This window comes from Tursiops truncatus, chromosome 8 (assembly GCF_011762595.2).
Source record: "Tursiops truncatus isolate mTurTru1 chromosome 8, mTurTru1.mat.Y, whole genome shotgun sequence".
NCBI lineage: Eukaryota > Metazoa > Chordata > Mammalia > Artiodactyla > Delphinidae > Tursiops > Tursiops truncatus.
Genome location: NC_047041.1, coordinates 29,001,948 through 29,027,060, shown reverse-complemented (window position 1 = coordinate 29,027,060; position 25,113 = coordinate 29,001,948). Strand labels below are relative to the sequence as shown.

The 25,113-nt window shown below is 37.0% G+C and overlaps 1 protein-coding gene across 2 annotated transcripts in view; it reads right to left on the bottom strand.

The window, feature by feature from the left end:
• The window catches only part of PDGFD (platelet derived growth factor D), a 248,683-nt gene that overhangs the window by 18,952 nt on the left and 204,618 nt on the right, over positions 1 to 25,113 (bottom strand). For both annotated transcript variants that reach the window (XM_019948816.3, XM_019948815.3), the window contains exons 4-5: positions 11,649 to 11,711; positions 7,546 to 7,744 (exon numbers count right to left, since the gene is read on the bottom strand). In XM_019948816.3, the coding sequence (XP_019804375.1) occupies positions 7,546 to 7,744; positions 11,649 to 11,711 (262 nt within the window). The remainder of the gene's footprint in view (positions 1 to 7,545; positions 7,745 to 11,648; positions 11,712 to 25,113) is intronic.

Below are 25,113 nucleotides of genomic sequence, written 5' to 3'. Positions count from 1 at the left end.
ATAACAATACTCTTCTCCTGCCAAGAAATTCATTGAGCTTGAATGAGTTAAAAGTGTTTGAAGCAAGGTCCAGACTCTAGCTCTCAGTAGGTATGCCTCACATTAACCTTGAAATGAGTAAAACAGATCAATGAAGTAAGGTTAAGAACAGAATCACCTAAACCAGAAGTGGCTAAGATTCTGCAATTGGTGATCACTAAGGAAAGGAAGGTCATGTCCACCTTGATCGAAATGTCAGAAAACAATGATGATGTGTTGTTTTTAGTTAAATTTCATGGGACGTAGCACTCAACACAGTCCTTTGCAAGTAGACACTTAATGAGCCAGATGTTCCAGCCCCAGCAGTTTCTGCATGAATGTGTGCTCTAGGAAGGGTATGCTCCCTCCTTAAGTCCATAGGGGCACTGAGCACAAGGATGCTGCAGAGGATTCCCAATGCTACACAGGTAAAAATGGGTACAGGAACTACAAGGCAAACCCATTCATCTTTAACAAGAGTGACTGTTGTGGAAAAGGCACATTTGTCCACCCAGACAGTAAAAGTTACCTATGGTTTTCTACTGCAAAATGGATTTCCTAAGCAATGTGCATTTGAATTATATGCCTAGATGGGAGGAATAACTTTGATGATGAGAGTGGGCTTAGGATATCCACAAAGATAGACAGCCACTATAGGAGAAAATCAGAGGCTGCAGTGGCAGTAAGAGAATAAACAACCAAAAAGGTCCTTGTCCCTGTGCTGAGATTTTCTTCAAACATTTTATGTGTGTGCCCTCATAGACACATGTGACACTATAAATGATAATATGGTTTTATTAATGCTTGCTGGCAAACTGAATGAGTAGGGAATCTAGTTACTTACAAATCATATGGGTTATAAAGAGTGGCTAAAATCTAAAAAATAAGCTTTAAAAAGGAAATGTCCAAAAAGCAAAAGGGTGCCAGAAATTTCTGGGTAAATATATCATAGAAAAGTTTAGTACTTGGCAATTATTTTGTAAACTTTTAATGAGTTTACTGATTATACAGATACTTAAATATGACAATATTTGGATACTCTGTAGGAGGCTCTCCAGATTATTGATGCTTATCTAAGAGCCTTACAAGGAAGAGAGCAAGGTCCACAGAAATACCTTGGTTCTGTGCAGAGTTCTGTATTCAAGTAATAATAATAGCTAGCATTTATTGAGGGCCCACTAGGAGTTGTATACTCTGCTATTATTAATCCTCACATGACTTTGCAAAGTTGTTATAACTAGAGTCATTTTACCAAATGGAGAAAACACAGGCTCAGAGGTCTGCACATAACTCTCCAAGGCCACCATTAGTACCTGAGTTAGAATTTTATTATAAGCTTACTTGACTCCAAAGTCCATGCTCTTTCCACTATCACATTCTTTCTTTTGCTCTATTTCTATCAAATTTATGGTAAACAATTTTAATATTGATAAAGAAAGCTTTTATTTGGTACATACCACATGGTTCAGGAAACTCAGTGAAGCTAACCCTTATTCAACACAAGAAATTAGAAAAAGAAATCCATTTGATTTAACGTCTGTAGTACCTCTGTTTGTTTAATTTACCAATAGATAGTTACAGAAGGATATCTCAAGATTGACTTATCTGATTCATCACTAGCGTCAGACAAGGGCTTTCTGCAAATTCTCACCCAGATATCAAATAGGCAGAGAGAGAAATTTGTAAGCATTCAATTTACTGTGACTTTAGGTCACTTCTAAAATATGTTCATATCTTAATACACTCTGAAATTATTTCCTACATTCTAAATTGTTTTTTAATTATTTTTATGGGCAACTTCTACCAAATATTCACAAAAAAGAACATTTATAAAAAAACACGTTAAGCAACAGATATCATGAGGTGTATCTGCTTAAATTTTTAAGTGTACAGTATTATTAACCATGAGCACAGTGTTGTGCAGCAGACCTTTAGCAATTTTTCATCTTGCATGACTGAAACTTTATACCCATTGAATGACATCTCCAGAGCAAGATTTGGCTCTTTCTAGTTAGTATGACAAAGGGCATGACAAAGAAACAGCAATAAATGACTAAGTTAAAAATAAAAGATATTTGTATCTAAGAGAATTTAGAACCAATTCAAACATTTTATATGAAACATATTTATTTCATTTACTCATCAGCTTCTTATGACTGTTGTTTACAAATAAACAGTTTTCAAATTAAAGAATCAAGTGTTTTAGATCTTACAGCAAAATAATGTCATGTAAGAAATCACAAATTGATATTAGATCCTGGGAAATGGGTTGGTAACTGTCCCAGAGTTACAACATCTAAGCATTTAGAGTCTGTGAAAATCATATATTTCAAACTCCGTCATTTGGACTCAATTTAATTTCAGTATGTTTGCTTCACTCAATATTAAATTACTGATTTTTTAAAGAGGAATGCACATCAAATTTGGCCCCTGCATCAAAAAATGGCAACTCAGGGGCTTCCCTGGTGGCGCAGTGGTTGAGAATCTGCCTGCCAATGCAGGGGACACGGGTTCAAGCCCTGGTCTGGGAAGATCCCACATGCCACGGAGCAACTACGCCCATGAGCCACAATTACTGAGCCTGTGCATTTGGAGCCTGTGTTCCGCAACGAGAGGCCGCGACAGTGAGAGGCCCGCGCACCATGATGAAGCGTGGCCCCCGCTTGCTACAACTAGAGAAAGCCCTCGCACAGGAGCGAAGACCCAACGCAGCCAACAATAAATAAAAAATAAATAAATAAATGGCGACTTGCTCAACATTAAAGAAACAAAAAACCCAATCAAAAAATGGGCAGAAGACCTAAATAGACATTTCTCCAAAGAAGACATACATATGGCTAAGAGGCACATGAAAAGCTGCTCAACATCACTAGTTATTAGAGAAATGCAAATCAAAACTACAGTGAGGTATCACCTCACACCAGTTAGAATGGGCATCGTCAGAAAATCTACAAACAACAAATGCTGGAGAGGGTGTGGAGAAAAGGGAACCCTCTTGCACTGTTGCTGGGAATGTAAACTGATACAGCCCCTATGGAGGTTCCTTAAAAAACTAAAAATAGAATTACCATATGACCCAATAATCCCACTACTGGGCATATACCCAGAGAAAACCATAATTCAAAAACACACATGCACCCCAATGTTCATTGCAGCACTATTTACAACAGCCAGGTAATGGAAGCAACCTAAATGCCCATTAACAGACGAATGGACAAAGAAGATGTGGTACATATATACAATGGAATATTACTCAACATAAAAAGGAACGAAATTGGGTCATTTGTAGAGAGGTGGATAGACCTAGAGACTGTCATACAGAGTGAAGTAAGTCAGAAAGAGAAAAACAAATATCATATATTAATGCATATATATGGAATCTAGAAAAATGGTACAGATGAACCAGTTTGCAAGGCAGAAATAGAGACACAGATGTAGAGAACAAATGTATGGACACCAAGGGGGGAAAGCCAGGGCAGGGTGGTGGTGGTGGTGGTGGTGGTGGGATGAACTAGGAGATTGGGATTGACATGTATACACTAATATGTATCAAATAGATAACTAATAAGAACCTGCTATATAAAAAAATAAAATTAAATAAAATTTAAAAAGAAATGGCAACTCTGGGGAAAATTGTATTTTTGTCAAGCATTACTGTAGTTCAAAACTATTAAGTTGGAGTGCCTCAACAATTATATCCATATTTTAATCACAACACAAACTGTGAGAACAGGTTTTCTTCTTGCTGTTATGTGTTGGATTTTTCTATGGCAAACACACCATCATTCAGGAAAGTCAAGCTCTCCTGGAATAAGTAAAAGACTGCATCTCAGTTACATTGTTAATCTCCATAAATGACCACTCAATTAATGCCCAGTCTAGTAGAGTTTAAGGCCGATAGTTTTTCAATGTAGAGATGTCACATTTCATGCTATATACTTGAGTAAATATACATTGCTACCAAGTTCAAAGTATTGTGTTTTAAAGAAATTGCAGTGTAACTTCAGTTAAACCACAGTGGTCATGCAATGATTCAGAGAGTGATTACATAGTTTGTAGAACATCCATATAATATTTTACCTAATTATGTGCAAATTTACTATGTTATTGTCATGTTCATCAGAAGAAGTAAATACAACTTGAATTTCAAACGACTTTTTTTTTTAAACTTTTGGGCAGCTTTGAGGTTGAAGGCATGGGGTTGAAATCATTGGCAAAAACTGGGTTTTGGAACTGTACTTATCTACAGAGTTCAATTATCCATGCTACCCTTTTCTCCATTACCCCCTAGGAAACTGAAAGTTGGATATATTAACTTGTCCTATTATCATCAGTCCAGAAGGTTTTACAGACAGGTTTGTGCTTATCTATTACTTGTGAATTTGAAAAAAGTGGACCTTATACGCTGAAGTTCTGGCTTCAATACTCGGCAAAGTTATGTCTTTTTTCTCTCCCTCTTCTCCCTAAACTTTTACTGTCCTCTTGCTTCTCATTTTCAAGTCTCTTCTTAAGGAGAACTAAAAACTCACTGTTACCTAATCTTTCTTCAAATAACAGTAGAAGCAAAGCATAAAATTTAATTTTATTAACTGTTTTCTACTTCATTACATAAGTCCTTCACCTAGTGTGTTTGTGCTTTATTTTAGAGTTTATAAAATTTTGTGATTTATATATTCACATTCAAGGGTCATCTTAGAATCCTGTTCTTTGGTATCATGAAAAATGCTACTTTTGATCAGTCTGGGTAAATCAGAAGAATGGATGCTCAATAGATATTCAAAATATATAAAACAAAGATATAACAAAATATCTTTGTTTCTGTACAACAAGATTATTATACTGATAGTAGAAAACTTTTTTAGGGATCCTATAAAGTTCACATTTTATTTGACACCTAATGGACCTCCATCATCTATAACTACTTTTTGGTTTTCACTCTTTTATTCACTGTCCCCTTTCTTATACATCAGTATACAAACCATGAATTTGTACTTTTAAGTTCTAAAAGCTGAAAATAACAGCTGAAATATTAAACCTGACTTCCTTTGCTTTTGTGATACAGGCAGGTGGTTCAGCATCAGTGGAATGATAAACAATTAAATCAGCACAGTTATGCAAGTGCAGAGACAGTGGTGGCTTGCCAGTGTTAAATGAAAGGGTACAGACCTGCCTTAGGGCCATTTTAAACAAGAGTTTAAGAAATGAAATCTAAGCCAACAGGGGAGAGAAATGTTTACACTGTTAGAAATAAGTAGAATGGTGCCTTGAATGTTTTAGTAAGGTTATTTCAGTAACCAAAGGCATTCTTAATAAAGCTACAATCCTTGGTCTATGGGGTGGGTTTCTATAAATGTTAGAAATACACTAATACTAAATAATTAATATCTTCAATTCCACAAACATTAACTGAGCAGCTAAAATGTGTCAGAGTCTGTGCCAATTTACTGGAGATATAGGATGAACCATCTCTCAACCCTGGCTGCCTCTAAGGATCAGTCTCAATCTCCTAGTAGCCATAAAATAATATCAATACCCCAGCCTCGCCCTCAGAGATTCTGAGTCATTGTGACTGGGATAGGACTAGGCACCCGTAGTTTTTTAAAGCTCCCCAGGTGACTTAATATTCAGCAAGAGTTGAAACCGTTAGGTCCTAGGCTCTCATATTCCCTTAGAAAAATACAAATAGCAATGCAGTAGTAGGACAAATAAATGCTGTGGCATCTCAAGTACTCCAAACTTTTTCAACATTTCTTGAGCAAGTACTATGTGCCAAGTGCTTTTGATGGCACCCCTAACAATTCCTGAAAGTAGGTGTTATCATACACACATTGTCAATGAAGACACTGAGGCTCAGGAAGAGTCAGTGACTTGCAAAAAAAATCACAGAACTTCTAAGTGGCAGGGTTAGGCTTTGAACCAAGACACCTTGCCTCCAACTCAACATAGTATCTGGGGAAAAATAAGTAATGAATTTAGGTGATTTTTAAATTTTAATACTTCAAACAAATAGGTGTCAAGAAGGGCTGCCCCTCAAGTAGCTATAGTGGTTAAGATACTTGAAGACAGAGTCAGATTTTATCATTTCTTTCTCCAATACCATTTTTAATATTTTTTTCTGGGGTTTTCAAAACATAGTGAGTATTTTATTTTCCTTCAGGTTGATCTAGTAGAGATCCAAAGACAGCAACGCTTTATGGAAAAGCCATTTCTTCTCTGAGTTGAATACAATCTGAGCCCTGGGAAAATTCGATTTGAGAGTTACACTGATCTACATATGATATATCTACGTAACATCAGGGCCACCAGTGACTCTGTTGTCCCCACTTAGCTGTGCACTTTAAGTATATAAGATTATGACCTAAGCCATAAGCAGCAGACCCAGGCAGGAGTTAACTAACTAGTCATTTCAGCCTACATGTTTTAATATGTTGTCCTTACCAATATAAACATTATCTACAAAAGGGCCCTGGGTTCCTTTTAATTCCTGAAAGTACCCATGTTATTCCAAAGTACAGGAAACAAGTTGTATTGTACTAAATACCTTTATATCTATGATGCAAGCCAGCCTTACAAGACTTGTAGAGAAAGTTTAAGTAATAACAAATCTTAAACATAACAGACTAGAAATTATAGTTTTATTCAATGAGGTAATTACAAGTTATTTCTATATTAATTTGAGTTAAACATTCAAATAAACATCCATGTCCTAAGGTCATATCACTCAGATGTAGTACTAGGATACCTATTTTTTAAGAGTGTAAGTATTACTGTTTTAACTCATGATGTTTTAATTCTGCCTGAATATTCCTTTCTTCTCCCTTCATTTTGCTTTCCTGAACCTTCCAGATGAATGTGTGCCCTCACACTTACTTGTCCAAAATAGCCCAGATATTGGTTTCTTCCTTGAGACATTTATATCCTATGAACCACCAAGGGCACAAAGCACATAGTAGGACCTCATAAAAAATTTCAGAATGGACATTGAATGAATAGAGTGAAATCTTCCAGAGTTTTGACCATTACTTTACGAGAAGCCTCTCCTGCCAACAATGACTGAGTCCCGGGCTAATTCAACATTCATATCCATCAGAGAGGCACAGGGGACTGTTACACAGGCACTGCCATTGGAGGCAAGAGAGCATGACTCTCCTTTCCTCTCCATTGCCATGCAGCCTTTGAAGAGTTATTTACCTTCCCTGACTTTGGTTGCCTCTACTGTTTACAGTGGGACTGATAATGCCTTACTTGCCAAGAAGCACAAAGTTGGTCCAGATGATTTTATAAAGTCTTTTCTAGCTCCAAACTATGACAGATCTTTGACTGAATCAAACCTTTCTTAGCCCCATACAAACAACACAGTTTGGACAAAACACAGAACATCATTTGAAGGTGCTGTGTAAAAGATATGTGATAATGAACTAACAGTAATCATCTGATGTAAGTGAATTAACTACATTGCATTGCAAATTCTTACTTATTACTATTAGCACTTTTATCTGCTTATGAAGAACCTTATTTGTTTCTTACCTTTTGACTTCCTGTCATGATATGACCTGCCTCGATAATGAGGGGTGTCCAAATACAGATTCTCAAGATCTTCTTGCCATGATTCAGGATTGAAGTGCTTGAGCAGATCTTCCACAGTATCAAATTCTGCAATTGTTTTGTCCAGAGTATCCGCAGTGAGAGTGGGGTCCGTTACTGATGGAGAGTGATAGGATACCCCCTAAGAGTGACATACAGCTCAGTGTACTCAGAAAAACTCCATTGCTATGAAATACAAGAGTCACACAACCATATGGAAGGAACATAAACAGACTTCTGATTACAAGACATCATGTACATAAATATCATGCTAAGCCACTGTGCCATAGTCTTGCTATATTCCTAAATAAGAACAATTAAGTGGTAAATCATAGTCATTCACTTTTTTGCAAATCAAAACCCGGAAGGTCATAAAACATCCAGGTCATCTGAATTGTAATCATTAAAAAAAAAAATACTAGCTAAATGGAAATATCAAAATAAGTCATCTAATTCCTTGGTCCAAAGTCTCAAATCATCATATCCATATCAACAAATAATGGTGAGCAGGTAAATTCTGAACTCCTTTCCATGCAAATGTTGAATAATCCATTCATTCTCTCCATTTAGCCTCAGTGTCCTATCTTTGTAGCTCACCTACCATTGTAGACGTTCTTTGAACAGGGTTTAAATTTACTCTGGAGACATCTTGATAAAATTTGGCACTTTGACCAGCTTACTAACTGTCAACAAGGATAATAAGCCATGAAACTGGCCCCCTTGACCTAAGAGTAAAAGATTCACATGTGTGTGTGTGCATTTTTTTTAACATCTTTATTGGAGTATAATTGCTTTACAATGGTGTGTTAGTTTCTGCTTTATAACAAAGTGAAGCAGCTATACATATACATATATCCCCATATCTCCTCTCTCTTGCATCTCCCTCCCACCTTCCCTATCCCACCCCTCTAGATGGTCACAAAGCACTGAGCTGATCTCCCTGCGCTATGTGGCTGCTTCCCACTAGCTAACTGTTTTACATTTGGTAGTGTATATATGTCCATGCCATTCTCTCACTTCGTCCCAGCTTCCCCTTCCCCCTCCCCGTGTGTGTGTGCATTTTAAGTGCTATAGTTTGTGAGGGATCCCAGCTGCCATTTAAACATTCTCAGGAATACTCTTCAAATGGGGAATGCAACATCATTAAAAGTCTGGAAGGGATTATGTATTTTGCCATGGAATACACCCCCACTTAAGTTTCCAAGCACTTACTTCACTAACCCTTGTAAAATCTAGAGGTAAATGAGCCATGTAGCAAACATCTCTGTAAAACTTCATGACCCATTAACAAGGAAATGGAAAGCACGTAGTCTCCAATGATTTCTAAATGTCTTTAAAGAAACTGCCAAACAAATAAGATCCCCCAAGGGCAAATATCTCATATCTCTACAGGAAAAATAGAGATTAACGAAAACTTGCATTTCTGAAACTCAGCTGCATTCCTATTGAGAAATAATATGCCTATGCATTATAGAGTCCCAGACAGTACACTCTCAGGTGACACATTTTCTTTTTAGCCAATCAAGATCCAAAAGTCCCCAAAAGGATCACTTGCTCTTAGGGGGACAGTCTTTCTTTAGCAAAACTAAGAGGTTTTATAAAAGCATAACCTACCATTGGTGTAATTTAGGAGATTTCAAACATGCCCTGTAGGGAAAGGGAGTAGGTGGCAGACGGGGTTTGGGGAGTAGCGTGTGAGACATGAGATAGACTGCTGAAGGTATCAGGCCAGCTCCTTAATCTTGGAGTGTGTTTGTGTGTGTGTGTGTGTGTGTGTGTGTGTGTGTGTGTGTGTGTGTGTGTGTGATAGAAGCTGAACCCTGATTAAAGCACATCACTTCTGATTTTCAGATCCCTCTTGGCATCCTATGCTAAAGGCGGCTAAATTTATGATTCAGTAACAAAATTCCAAATTCCCATTCAACTTTGTATTGCCTGGATCTACAGTCTACCTGGCTCATACACAACAGATGATTTACAATTAGCTTTGTATCATGTGGGTCTAAGAACAAAATGAGCTGGCCAAAGTTAGGTGCATGGCAGCATATGAAAGCTTTGAAATTAAAATTCTTCCCTCTTTTTTGAAACAAAAGCAGGAATGTTAATCAAGCCATTCAGACACAAGCATAAGCTACTTAAATGGCTCTGAGGAAGGAGGAGGAAGGAGTCTAGTCTCTTCTAACATTAGTCTGAAGAGCAAATCCAAACCGTGGGTAAAATGTAAAAGGGTCCTTGTGTGTGAGTTTTACTGCTCTTTTCAAGTTTTGACTTGAAACACTAATGATATTTAAGAAAATATTTATGAGTGACTAGGTGATCTAATCAACCCAAGACAATATTTTTGTTTCCGAGGCAATTATATAAGAACTATTTTTGAGAGAAATACTAGTTGGGTGTGCCTCTTTCAATTGCACTGTAAATTTGATCTCATTCAGCTTTTGTTTTATGTTTGTAAAATCAATTTTAAAGCTAAGTGAATTACTTTTAAAGTAATGATAAAAATCTGTAAAAATGTTCTGAAAACTGTAAACCGGTTTCAACAAAAATAAAGAATGGTTTATACAGAAGTGAATGGTAGGTCCAAAGGCCCTTGCTCCTACTCCAGAAGGTTCTTGAAAATCAGAATGCTGAGAAAAGAAGCTAGGTCTCCCTGGTCTTCCTAGAGGACTCAGCAGAACCTGGACTTGGAACGCAACCCAGAAGAGTTTCCAATGGATTTGGACCTAGTGCTGAGCTTCCACAGATGCACCAAATGGACAGGACAATCGTCTTTAAGAGGGCCTGGATTATCCTGAATCAGTGAAGGGTCCTTTAAACTTGATTTCTGCCCTTTGGGCAGGAATGATTAGATAACCCTGAGCTATCATGTACAAGATACTTGAGAAGCCAGAGGATCTCCTGACAGAATAGACCACTATGTCCTGAATGGCAAAAGCTACCACTGGCATGTACCTTGAATTGTCAGTCTTGGGTTGCTAACTGCCCACACCTCTTGCCTAGCCTCCCAGCTCCTCAGTATTACCTGCCTTATTTTAATTTTCACCTTCCTGACAATGATTGTCTATACTCAGCTAGGTTCACAGCATGCATTCTTGACCATCAGAAACGAACAAAACACTCTTAATATCACCATTAGAGACCTCACTGATCTCGATCAGATCATGTTCTAGTTCACCAGCCACACCAGGTGAATTAAATAGTCACAGAATCCATAGCTGAAGAAATCCTGGCATCTGAGGGAATTTTTAAAAATTCCCTCCAAGAACAAAAGAGAGAACATCACTTCTGGAAAAAAAAAATCAACTCTGACTCAGCCACACTAACCCACCTTAGAACCATGGACAATCTTTCTCCATGCTCTTAATCTTTTAATGAACAGCTGCATTTATTATCTTGCAGTTTATTGCTACATAAGTGCTACCCATAAGATTGGTGAAAACAAAGTTTGCTCTTTCTGTACAAAGTAGATAAGTATACAGAATACTGGGAAATGACTAAATCTGGAGGGAAAAAAATGGAGCATGAACCATTTTATAGTTTCAGGGTGAGTTATGTTTTATTTCCAAGCCACATAGAACACAAGCCTGGCTTGCACTTAAGTTATGTTACCATAAACATGGATTTTTCACATCTGAAAAGATCCTTGAAAATGCAAAGGTTAACGGCGTACCCTGGAATATTCAAAAAACTATTTCAAAATTCCCCACCTGAGCTTGGGCCCTGAACTGTTTCACACCTTTGATATGTCTGGACAGTCCTTTAGTTGCAATGTTCTCCTTTGAAATTGATAAATATTTAAGTCATTGTCTATCCTGTGTTCCTATAAGGGGTACTGACATTTCCTGGAAACCTTTCTGAAAGAGGAGAAAAAAGGGCATCTGACATAGCTCACTATAACCTAAAAGAAATGGAAGAACACATCATGTTTGAGACCTGGCTTTGGGTCCAGCCATAGATACTTCATGCAGCTGAAGTCATCCCAGGGTTGACCTTAGCTACTACTCCATCAGCTGTCTTTGCAGGCAACAGAAAAATAAATTACTTACTGAGATTGAGCTTGTGACTGATTCCCAATTGGTCTCTGAGGCTGCTGCGGGTTGGAAATCTTCCTGGAAGGCAAAGAAACATCCATGCGAGTATGGCAAACCTCTGTTCAATTCATTACATGCACAGTTTCATCTCAGCCATCTGAATCTTCTTCCAACTAAGTGACAACAGGAATACAGGCTACATTACTGCTGAACAGGTCACCATCTGTCTTAAGCACCTCTCCTCAAGAACACTTGTCATTCAAGACACGGACAACTGCATTCACATTTACTTATAAACACTGGCAAAATGAAAAAACGTGGGGACAGGAGTTCACCTTTTTTTTGTTGTTGTTTTTGTTTTTGTTGGCGGTACGCGGGCCTCTCACTGTTGTGGCCCCTCCTGTTGCAGAGCACAGGCTCCGGATGCGCAGGCTCAGCGGCCATGGCTCACGGGCCCAGCCACTCCGCGGCATGTGGGATCTTCCCAGACTGGGGCACGAACCCATGTCCCCTGCATTGGAAGGCGGACTCTCAACCACTGAGCCACCAGGAAAGCCCAGGAGTTCAAATTTTAACTCAGCCATCTACCAACTGTGTGACCTCAGGCAATCTACTCTCCTCCCTTCCTCTTCTGTAAAAGGCTGGTATGGGATGCTTAAATTACAGGGCTGTTTTGAGAATTCAATGCATTAGTTATGTAATTATAACTAGCACTTAAAATGCTTAATAAAGAGTAATGATAATTATTGTCAGTATTAATGGTTATTTGGTTTGAACTAGGCTCTGCATCACTTTCAATCAGGAAGACTGGGGCGGGGGGGAGAAGAAAATCGCCATGGGAGGGACAAAGTACTACCCACTCAAGAAAAGAAAGTAGAGAGCAGACCTGAGAAAGTTAGTTACCTCAGAAGTCTTAAAGGATTTGTGACCTCAGGGAAAGAAACTTCTCTTATAAAGCAAACTTCTTTCTGATTTGTCTGTAAGTTTCATGTTAATTACCCTAGTAGCAGTAAGTTTTAAAAACATAATGGGAAGGAAAGCTGATCCTATCATTTTTACAAGTCACAGTTGGTTTCTTGACCCTGATGAAATAAATCACCTTGGTTAATTTCTTCCAGCCTGATCAGGGAGTAGGAGGTATTTTAAGATGATGCTGATAAAAAATTCAGCCACTCAAATCTGACAGCTTATACACCCAAGTATACTGAATGAGAGCTAAGTACCAGGTCTAAATTTCATTAGCATTTTGAGAAGCCGGAAATGTATTTATTAAGTGCTCATGATGAAACTGGTTTATATATAAATGTCTACGTTGAAGAAATTTTAGTTGTTTACCAGAGGGAACTAAGGCAAATGTGGGCTTCAAGGAATGAACATCTATTAAAAACTGGCTGGACATCACTATTCTAATTTCAACCTCAGGGAAGAGAGGAAAGAAAGAGAAAATGTGGTCTCTGCATCCTGCAAGACAGAATACATGTGAAAAGGGCATTGAATTCTCACAGAAGAATGTGTGCAAACAAATGGAGGTTGGCATTTATATGAGTCTTCATAAACGGGTAAACAGGTGAAAAAAGCAAGAAAGCCAATGGCTTCCCCCTGTCTTGAAGAGACTATTGGTGGGAGAACATATTCCAGATAAGAAACTGGGACATGAACAATTCTCAGATCAGAGAATTTTCATTTTTACTCATTCATTATATATTTGCTAATCATCTACTGTGATACATTCTAAGCTGAGGGTAGAATCACAAGGAAATAAGAAACTATACTTGCCCTCATGAAGTTTAAAATGTAGACACATAAACATGTGAACAAACTCATGCAGGTGCTAATACTAATCAGGATACCACAGGCAGTAAAAAATTCTACATGCAGAGGAAGTGGGCTTTAGAAAAATTTTGCATAACGAGGTGACTGGAGCTGAGTCTTGTAGATTCATAAGTAGATAAGTAAGTAGATGGTTGTTTGCAAGAAAGGTGGAGTAGAAGACTCAGTCAAAAAGAGAGAGATCTAGACAATGTGAGGAAAGCATACAGAAAAAGTAGCAAGTTGACGGGGAAAGTTAATGAGTCGTGTTGGACATAAAGTGTTTGAGGTGCTTATACAATGTCCAGATAGAGATGTTCAGGAATCCATTTGTTACATGAGAATGGACCTCATGAGCGAGTCTTGAACTTGAGATATACATTTGGGAATCATCAGAATAAAGATGGCTGATGTATATAACATTGTGTAATTAATTAAAGCAAGTAATGGATTATATCAACAACATATGAAAATCAGAAGAGAGACAATCTTAAAATCTTGGAAGTGAAAAGAATTTTTAGGATTATCTAGTCCAATCTTCATTTTAATTATTAGAAAACCAATTCTCAGAGAGATAAATGGTGTGCTCTTTATCACGTAGCCTTCTTCTGGGAATGCTTGGACCAGCAAAACCCATTCCTCAGTACAAACTGTGTGGTGATCTTTCACATCATTACAGCTAGCTTGGATAATTGTATGCCTGAGGGAAAAAGATGGAACAGAGTCCAAAAAGGGAATCAATAGAAAAGCAGGAAAGGAATAAAGCAGAGCATTGGTAGAAGGTTCCATGTAACTTCTATAAGTATTATAAGATAGGGGTCCAATTTCATTCTTTTGCATTTAAATATCTAGTTTTCCCAGCACCATTTATTGAAGACTATCTTCTTCACTATCTGGGCTACAGGCACAAATGATACTTTAACAGGCACAAATGATAAAGGATTTCATTAAATCCTAGATAAAATGTAAATTTATCTTCTCTAAGGAACATGAATATTAGACATTTAAAAGAAACCAACTATCTTTTACCTTATTTCAAAAGTTTGCCATTATTTATAAATGATATTTAAAATAAGCTTATAAAAGGGAATGATATCCCTTATAAAAATAAAATACAGAAACTCCAAACTTTAGCCCTGAATGGAGAATCTCTCCATGTGAAGGAACACAGCAATTTTACTTTCTAAATCTATCCTCACTATGATTATTCTCATCTCTTCCTCCATAACCTCCCAAATCCAAGATACCAGTAAATCTGCCAACTGCCTGTTAACTTTCTCCATGCTTCTACCTTTCTCCGTAGAGTCCACATTCCACATGGCAGCTGGAATTATCTTTTTTTCCCAGCTTTATTGAGAAATAATTGAGATAAAACATTGTGTAAGTTTAAAGTATATAATGTGATAATTTGATAATATGTATATATTGCTAAATGATTACCACAATAAGGTTAACACATCCATCAACCCACATAATTACAAGTGTGTGTGTGTATATGTGTGTGTGTGTGCGTGTGTGTGTGTGAAAGAGAGTGTGTGATGAGAACATTTAAGATCTATTCTCTTAGCAACTTTCAAGTACACAATACAGCAGTCACCATGTATTAGATCCCTAGGACTTATTCATCTTATAGCTAGAAGTCCGTACCAACATCTCACCATTTCCCCAACCCTTCTGCCCCTCAGCAACCACCACTCTACTCTGTTTCTATGTGAATTTCATTTGTTTTTTTAAAGATTTCACATATAAGTGAGATTATACAGTTTTTATCTTTTTTTACTTAGTTCACCCAGGATAATGTCTTCAAGGTCCATCCATGTTGTCACAAATGCAGGATTTCCTTCTTTATTGTGGTTAAAATATATATATATATATATATATATATATATATATATACACATATAAAATGTAAAATATATATAATATATACAACATACATATATATAACTTATATATATCATATTTTCTTTATCCATTCATCTTTCAATGGACACTTATGTTGTTTCCATGTCTTAGTTATTGTGAATAATGCAATAAATGTGGGGTTGCAGATCTCTCTTCAATATAGTGATTTCATTTCCTTCGGATATATATCCAGAAGTGGAATTGCTGGATCATATGGTAGTTCTACTTTTAATTTTTCAGGAACCTCCATACTGTTTTCTATAGTGACTGCACCAATTTACATTCCCACCAAAAGTGCATTAGGGTTTCCTTTACTCCACATCCTCAACAACAGTTGTTATCTCTTGTCTTTTTTTATAATAGTCATCCTAATAGGTGGGAGGTAATATCTCATTGTGGTTTTGATTTGCATTTCCCTGATGACTAGTGATCGTAAGCATATTTTCATGTACCTGTTGACCATTTATATGCCTTTGGATAAAATGTTTATTCAGGTTCTCTGCCCATTTTTAAATCAGATTATTTGGTTCTTTTTTTTTTTGCTAGCGAGTTGTATGAGTTCTTTATATATTTTTGATATTAACTTCTTATCAGATAAGTAGTTTGCAAATATTTTCTCCCATTCTACAGGTTGCATTTTCATTCTGTTGATTGTTTCTTTTGCTGTGTAGAAGCTTTTTATTTTGATGTAGTCCAACTGCTTATTTTTACATATATTGCCTTTGCTTTTGTTGTCATATCAAAAAAAATCATTGCTAAGACCAATAGCAAGGAGCTTTTCCCCTATGTTTTCTTCTAGGAGTTTTATGGTTTCAGATCTTACAGTTAAGTCTTTAATCTATATTTAGTTAGTTTTTGTGAGTAGTGTAAGATCGGGGTCCAATTTCATTCTTTTGTATTTGCATATCTAGTTTTCCCAGCACCATTTCTTGAAGACTGTTTTTCCTCTATTGAGTATTCTTGATGCCACTGTGAGATACTGATTTATTTCTTGGCTCTCGATTCTATTTCATTGATATCTTTTTAAACTGTAAATCAAGTCACTTTTGTCTTCTGCTTAAAACAGTCCAATAGCTTTCCATTGCACTCAGGATCTGGTTTTATAAGAGCTGACCACTGCTTGCCTCATCTCCTGGTGTCCTTCTCTGATTTGATGTTCTACAATTCTCACTAACTCCCCTCTCACTGCACTGGCCTTCTTACAATCTTTCAAATAACACTCCAAGCTTCTTCTCCCTTTGGACCTAAATTGGTTGTTGGCTGGGATGCCCTTTCTCCAGGTCTTCAGTGACTGGTTCCTCATCAGTTGGTTCTCTGTTCAAGTATCATATATTTAGAGAACGACCTTTGAACGCTCTATTTAAAATACTCCCACTCTTTGTCACTCTATTCACGTAACCGGCTTAATCTTCATTAAAGCATTTATGATGAACAGAAATGATTTTATATTTGTTTTATTGCTGATTATGTCTTTCCCCAACTAGAAAGTATGCTCTTGAATGGCAGGGACCTTGTTTATTGTTCTCCATTCTATCCCAAGTTCCTAGCTAATTTTGGTACAGACTCCAATTTCTCTGGTCCCCAGCGTGCTTTCAGGAAAGTCGTTCAGCTGCTACCCCCCAGTATAGGCAAGCAATACAGATGGTCCTCAACTTAAGATGGTTCGACTTTATGATGGTGCGAAAGTGATATGCATTCAGTAAAAACTGCACTTTAAATTTTGATCTTTTCCCCAACTAGCAATATGTGGTATGGGTATACTCTCTCCCAGTCATCCACGAGATCACGAGGGTAAACAACCAACACACTACAACCATTCTGTACCCATACAGTCAAGCTGTTTTTCATTTTCAGTACAGTATTCAATAAATTTCATGAGATACTCAACACTTTATTATAAAATAGGCTTTGTGTTAGATGATTTTGCCCAACAATAAGCTAATGTATGTTCTGAGCATGTTTAAGGTAGGTTAAGCTAAGCTACAATGTTTGGTAGATGAGGTGTATTAAATGCATTTTCGACTTATGATATTTTCAACAGGTTTCAACCTTGTCAGAAGTCGAGGAAGATCTGTAGTTTATAACCAGAGTCTTTTCTGAGCAGTTGGTGCCTATGTCATACTATTTGTTACATACTTTTAATATCATCCTGCGTAGACTGCTAGTTTTTCGAGCTGCAGTTTAATGAAAGATAAACTCCTTTTTCATGGGTGCTGAAAGGCACTGCCCTTAGCATCACTTTAAGAAATGCTAAAATGGAAGAGTGAATAATCATTTAAAATGTATCAAAACAGTCCAGCTTACAAAAACATATTTCTGTTCTTTGTTACAGCAAATTCCAGTAAGTGCTTTAAAAGCTATGTCCCATTCTTCTGAGGAGAGAGAACTGTTTGCTAGGTCCAAGAAGTCAGGACAAATTCAGCCCTTGATTTCCTTAGCTCTTGCTCCTGAAAGGCAGTATGTTCCATCCTAGAAGAAAGGAGCTGATATTTTGGCTATTTTGTTCCCTCAGTCCATGTAGGAATCTTAGCCCTTTGGTGCTGTGGGTACCTTACTGAGGTCATCTAGGGTCCAATGCCCTCACTTGAGAGACAAGCAAACTGATGGTCAAAGAGAAAATGGCCCATCATCCCCAAACTAATTAATTATTACTGGAGTCAGAACTAGAACTCAATAAGCTATTGTGTATGTCTTAGTCACATGCTCTTTCCAATCCACCAAATAATGACATGTATCATTCTATAATTATAGGCATCTTAATCTGCACTGCCTTAATCTAATAAGAATTAATTTATATCACTATAAATTATAATAACTTACTTTCAGCTCATGTCCTCACATTAAAATAGTTCCTAATTATATGTTGGCAGTGAAATTCATTATTTGGCATTTTGAAATGAAACTCCCTCATTCTCTGCATTTTACTATTTGGAGTAGTATTGAAAACATAGATATGATTCTCAGATCTTCACTTTTTAAACAGCTTAGTATGCATAGTTTGGTTTGTATAAGAAAAAGTGTTATAGACTAGAAAGTTGGGGAGGTATGTAAAAATAAAATCTTAAAAGTACTGCATAAAATGCAGATAAATATTTATATAATTGTAGCGTGGAAGAGATATTTCTAAGCATGAATGCTGAAGTCGGAAAACATAAAAATTGATACACCTCACATACATAAGTCATTGTATAAATCCAAAAAATACCAAAAACAGAACTGAAAGCATAATGACAAACTACCAAACATACTGGTAACAGATACAACAGATAAACAGTTACTATCCTTAAAGTAAAATAAACTCATAAATCAAAAGGTTAAAAAATACAATTTTGCTAGAAAAATGTACAGATTATCTGATTGCACCAGGACTGAAACAGTGGGAAAGAAAAAATTGACTGGGGGGTGGGGGTGGTATGCATGTCATCATTTACCTAAAGCCTTATATGTTATATTATTAGATTGAATGGTATCACCCATGTAGTCCCTGGTGGAAAGTAAGAGCCTTCTTATAGAAATGTTTCTCACCAATTACTAAATAGAGAATTGTTCAAAGATAGAATAATAAAGAATTGTTCTAGAATGATCACATTTGGTTCCACCTAAACCATGGCTAATGCAGCACAAACTTTGATGTTTTTAAAAATGGCCACAGAAATATGCAGTTCTTTTTGAAGTAGTATAATTTTATTTTATTTTTTTGTTATTGTTGCTTTCTTTCCTTCTTTTTTATTTATTTATTTTTCTTTTCCATTATGTTTTATTACAGGATATTGAGTATAGTTCCCTGTGCTATACAACAGGACCTTGTTATTTCTCAGAAATATGCAGTTTTTAAAAACAGCCACAGAAATATGAAGTCAGCTCAGGGTCAGACAGGCATTTATCTGGCTCTGTTTGTGGACAGTTTGCCCACAGGCTGAAAGCAAATACAGCTGGGGATAAAATAGCATTATAGGTAATGAATATTTTCAATAATAATCTATTCTATTAAAGTCTACAATATGAATGGGAATTTCCATGTTCAGAAAGGGTATCTCCAGATAACCCTTACTTGCCGTCAGTCACCTTGAGCCCATACCAGAGGGCAGGTGGTATATCACAAGCTAATAAGTGAATAACCTACTCATTCCTCTCCCAAGGCAAGCTTGCACACATTTATTCATCGAGTTCCTGCACTGGATGTGCAAAAGAATCCTTCTCCTGTCCCTTTATAGTGGAGCTGGGGACACTTGTCTTTTGAATCTTGTTGCCAGGCCAGTATTCCAAACATTTGGGATGATTAGTTGTACCACCTGTTCCTGGATCTCACAGAGGACGGCTGTTCATTTTTATCCTAGGTGATTATGCTGTATGTGAGTAGATGAGCCATGAACTGTTCATTGCTCAGAGGTCGTATTCTACCATTTCTTAAAACAAAACATATGCAGTTACTTGGGGTTTTTAAAAAGTATTCAATCAAAACAATCTTTAACTTACCAAGAATGACTTATTTTGGAAAACTTTTAAAAGATTTCCCTAATTTTGAAAATCTTCTACTGTTTGCTCAAAAATTAAAGAAATATCTCTCCTTATTATATTTGTGCTTCTTGACTGAATTAATGCTTAAAGGTGTTTCTTTTGAAATGCAAAAGAAACACAGAGGGATTTGTCATGATTCATAAAACAATAACGAGCAAATACACTACAACATTTATTCCTTCAGTGAATTCTTCATTTCATGACACTCTGCTCAGTTCATGACCCACTGAGGGAAATTCAAATAACGCTAAACTTGGAGCCCTGTGCCCTAGGATCACTCTATGGGTGAGATCCTTTAAAACAAGGACTTTTGACACTCCAATACATGAATTTCTGGCATGCAGTCCAAGCAATATATGTGGAAATGATACATCGATGTCCTAGTGTTCATAGGAATAGAATAAAGCAAGTATTGAAAACTCAGGTTCAATCAAACTCTGTGATCCAACCAAACCTTTACAAGTATATTTCATTATATGCTCATCATCAAACCAGCTCTTTTACAAGTATTAAGGGAAAAGCCTTGGTTGGATATCAGCTTTTACTGGCAACAACACGTAACACAAGGATATCAAGAATTCAAGGATCAATAATTAACAAGAATCACCAAATGTAAAATAGATAGCTAGTGGGAAGCAGCCGCATAGCACAGGGAGATCAGTTCAGTGCTTTGTGACCACCTAGAGGGGTGGGATAGGGAGGGTGGGAGGGAGGGAGACGCAAGAGGCAGGGGATATGGGGATATATGTATACATATAGCTAATTCACTTTGTTATACAGCAGAAACTAACACAACAATGTAAAGCAATTATACTCCAATAAAGATGTTAAAATCATAATAATTAAGAATCAAAGAGCATCTTTCAAAGTTAGAGAATTTGCCTGTGAAATTTAATAACATATATACTTAGAGTTATAAGAAGCTGTGAGCATGAGTCATCTTTTATTGGAAATATAATTTATATAAAATAAATATACCTTTAGTAACACATGTAAGATATAAGACATACCTGCAGATTTCCACTGATTTAAGAGTTAATTTTACCACTTTTTCATTTATCATTAGTAACAATGAAGTATGTATAATGTTTTAATTTAAAACTTCTAGGATTCATCAACTAATCATCCATGTATTCTTTTTTTTAACATCTTTATTGGAGTATAATTGCTTTACAATGGTGTGTTAGTTTCTGCTTTATAACAAAGTGAATCAGTTATACGTATACATATGTTCCCATATCTCTTCCCTCTTGTGTCTCCCTCCCTCCCACCCTCCCTATCCCACCCCTCTAGGTGGTCACAAAGCACCGAGCTGATCTCCCTGTGCTATGCGGCTGCATCCATGTATTCTTGATGCTAATGTCAAGATACTTTTTAAAAGTTCACTTTTCTTCTTATAAGATAAAAAACTTTTTATAGTTTCTGATTTCTTCAGATGAAATTTAGTCTGGGAAGTTGCTCTCAATAGGATAAGCAAAAATTAGAGCAAACACCAGTCCAACGGTAAATAAGAAATTTCCTCTGACAAGCAGAGAATAGGTCATGAGAGTTGTCTTGAGAACTAAAGAAGTTCTGGAGGTGTGTTTTCAAATAGAAAAAGGGTGAACAACCTGCAATTATTGTTTATGTACTATGACTTGAGGAAAACGTAAGGATCTAAGAGAGGAGAAACAGATGATGAAGAAGGTGGTTAAAGCCTGTGTTTGCCAAACAAGGACGTCTTGGCAAAGGGCTGCACAGAAAATTGTAAATTGCAAGATACAACCTTGCTAATAGCTTGGTACACACAGATGATAAATGAACATTTAACTTACATCTAGAAAAGTACTGCCATAGGTCTCTCTGCAATGTGTTGCTGAAAAGCTCGTACAGATTTAAATTTTGTGAATAGCTCTTGTAAACACAATAAAGTTGTTTAATATTAAGAAAACCCTATGATTAATTGTTTTGTAGCAACAGCTGCTTTTTATGGAGCCTAGATTATGTGACCAGCACCCTTTACATACGTTATCCCACTCATCATTTCTGTAGCTTTAAGAGATGAGAAAGTAGGGAGACAAGGTACTTAAGGAATCTGCCCTTGAAATCAAGCCTGGTTATTAAGAGGCTCCACAGATACCTGAATTTGAGGCTGATTCTTCATGCTCTTTCATCTCTGCTGAACTATTCCTACTTTCATTTATAAAGAATCCTTTTATAAGATAAACAAATACCCTTGATTTGTGCTAAGTACGGGTTTTCATACATTCCTTAAATGCATTTCAAAAAGAACATTTGGTTTGGTTCACCAGTAGCCTTAAGATTATTAAAGATTGTGCTTTTGATAGTGCTAAGCTAATCTTAAAGATTATTTTCACTACCAAGCGAAAATGGATGGCTGAGGAAATTACTTTGCTACCTCAGGAAAATTACAAGTTTGAAATGAAGAAAAGAAATACTGACCTGAATTATTCATATTTTCATTTCCTTGCACTTAGCACAATGCCTGGTACACAGTGAGCACACTTTGTTTTTTGTTTTGTTTTAGTTTTTGTTGAGGGAGGAAGTACTGTTTCAAACTCAAAATTTGAGAAACCATTTGACTTTGATTGGATGACTCTGTGCTGAAATTCACACTCCTAAGAACTACTAAACTTCTCTGTACTTTAATGGTGTTATATAAATGGATTATCCTCATCTTGGCCAAAAGCTAGTTACATTATTAAGGCAAATATTAAGGAAAATGGGAATTACAAACACTATGAAGATTAAGGCCATATCACAAAAATCCTTTAGCTAAAAGCATTTCCTCTATGAACTCAAATTATTGCATTGCTAATTAAAACTCCTAAGATTTTACTTTAAGGAGAAAATACCATTTAAAGTTCAATAGTCAACACAGCTTGTCATACTACCAGGAAAAAAGAGCACTGGTGAAACATTATTCAGCAAGTGACAGGTTTATAAAGGGGGACATCTTATAAAAGAATCAGGGCAAGACATGCATAAAACATTCAAAAAGCTGTTCATTCTTGGGCTTCCCTGGTGGCGCAGTGGTTGAGAGTCTGCCTACCGATGCAGGGGACACAGGTTCGTACACCGGTCCGGGATCCCACGTCCCGTGGAGCAGCTGGGCCCGTGAGCCATGGCTGTTGAGCCTGCGTGTCTGGAGCCTGTGCTCCGCAACAGGAGAGGCCACAACAGTGAGACGCCCGAATACCGCACAAAACAAACAAAAAAAAGCTGTTCATTCTCTTTAAAAAATAAATATTGCCTAGGGAGGTGACTTTGTGTTCTTGGTGACACATTTTTTCCTGTACACATTAATCCTTATCCTTACACTGGACCAGTATGCTTTCATTGGTGCTGCAACACATCATAATTATCATTTGGCACTATAGGCTACACTGAATGTGAAATATTTAATAGACATGTTTATATCATAGAACTATGTAAATGAAATAACAGTTAATTCAAAGGACAACCTTTTTCTTGACCTGACTGTAAGGGGGTTTCCACACTCATTCATGTGGTTAAACTGGAGAATTGGTTACTGTAAAGTTTGAAACAAAAGGGTAGTACCCATCCCCCTGCAAATTACACTTCACAAAGGTGAGATTAGCACATTCTTGACCTTGCAGTTCCTCTTTCCACTCCCCACTCAACTAGCAACTAATCAAAGCAGTTTGCAGGTTTCAGATCTCTAAAGCAGGCTTGCTGTCTGCAGCTGACCACCAAACACACAGGTCGTGAGCTTCATCCTGTTAAGGCTGGTAAAGCTTCACCCAGGGAAAAACTCAACACTCTGGCCAGACTCTGGTTAAAGCCAGTGAAGGAGGCCTCCTAGGAACAGATGTGCAACTCAGCCCATATAACTTCATCATCACTCCTGAATAAACAGCTCAAAGTCTTCTCCTACTGGTTGGGAAAATCATTTTGAATAGGACAAAAGGTGTTTAGACGAGAGATCTTGCAATCTGAATCCTATCAGTTTGTATTCATGGGTTTTTACAATTCCTTTTTACTTTTGGTTATCATCAGTTAACTTTTGCTTGTCATTACATTAGCAGTATTCATCAGCAGTTTCAGTGAGTGAAAACACTAGGCTTTGCACAGCAAAATTTTAATCCCAGATTGGCTCTCCTTTGCTTCCTTGTATTATCACATGCTATGTACTTTAAGAATTCACTGCTGCATTCATCTAAGCCAAATATAATTACAAAGGTATTTTTGCTGCCAAAGAAAAAAATACAATGCATTCCAAAGTCAAAGGGAAAATACTCTGGGGCTTGGGTAAACTACTGCTTCTTCTCTACTGGATTGGGAAAAGTCAGAGCTGACTAAATTGTTGCCCAGGTTCAAGGATTAGCTGAGATATTCCCTGCATATGGGTTTTTTTCAGGAATACTTCATGTCTCACACTTAAACCTTGTTACCTATTTCTTATTCTCAGCAGCACAATTTTAGAGTTGGAAGGGATCTTACAGATCACTAGGTTCAAAGTTCTATTCTCTAAGATTTTTGAATGGCCAGAGTATATGACTCACTGGGCTGGTCACTGGGTAACGCATAGATGCATAAGATGTAAAACTGCCCTTGAGGAATTTACCATCTAGATTAATTCTAATTCCCCACTCTTGTCATTCCCTTTCACATCAGCAACTTTTAGTTCCATAATGGCTTATCATTATGTGTAATTATCTTGTTCATTTATTTTTGTACTTGTTTCCAACCTTGTGTGTCTCCATTAGAATATAAGCCCTGGGGGGTGGGATGTTTTCTAACGTTCTCACTGCTCAACCTCCAGCATTTACAACGGGGTGTGTTAACTAACATGCTTTCAATAAATACTGGTTAAATGAAAGAATAAATAGACATTGGATTACTGTGAGGATCAAACGAGATGATTCATGTAAAGCCCTAGCACACTGGCTGCTACACAGTTAGTTGAGTGTTAGTTAATAAATATCTATGGAATGAATAAATGAATAACACAAGATCTCTAGAAACAAATGTCTCAGAAGAAGTGGCCTGGAGTTGACCCCTGGATGATAATCAGGGCTTCTGATAGTAACGGGAGTAGGCAGGTGGAAAAAAGGGCATGAACAAAGACATAGAGTGGCATGATCTTGGACCTGTGAGTTTGCCCTGTGCCCAAAGTAGCAGGCAGGAAGTGAGGCTGAAAAAGGAGTAGGACAAATCAGGGGGTCTTAAATGTCAGGCTTGGCTTTCTCTTTTTCTTTCTTTTTTTTTTTTTTTGTGTGGGTAG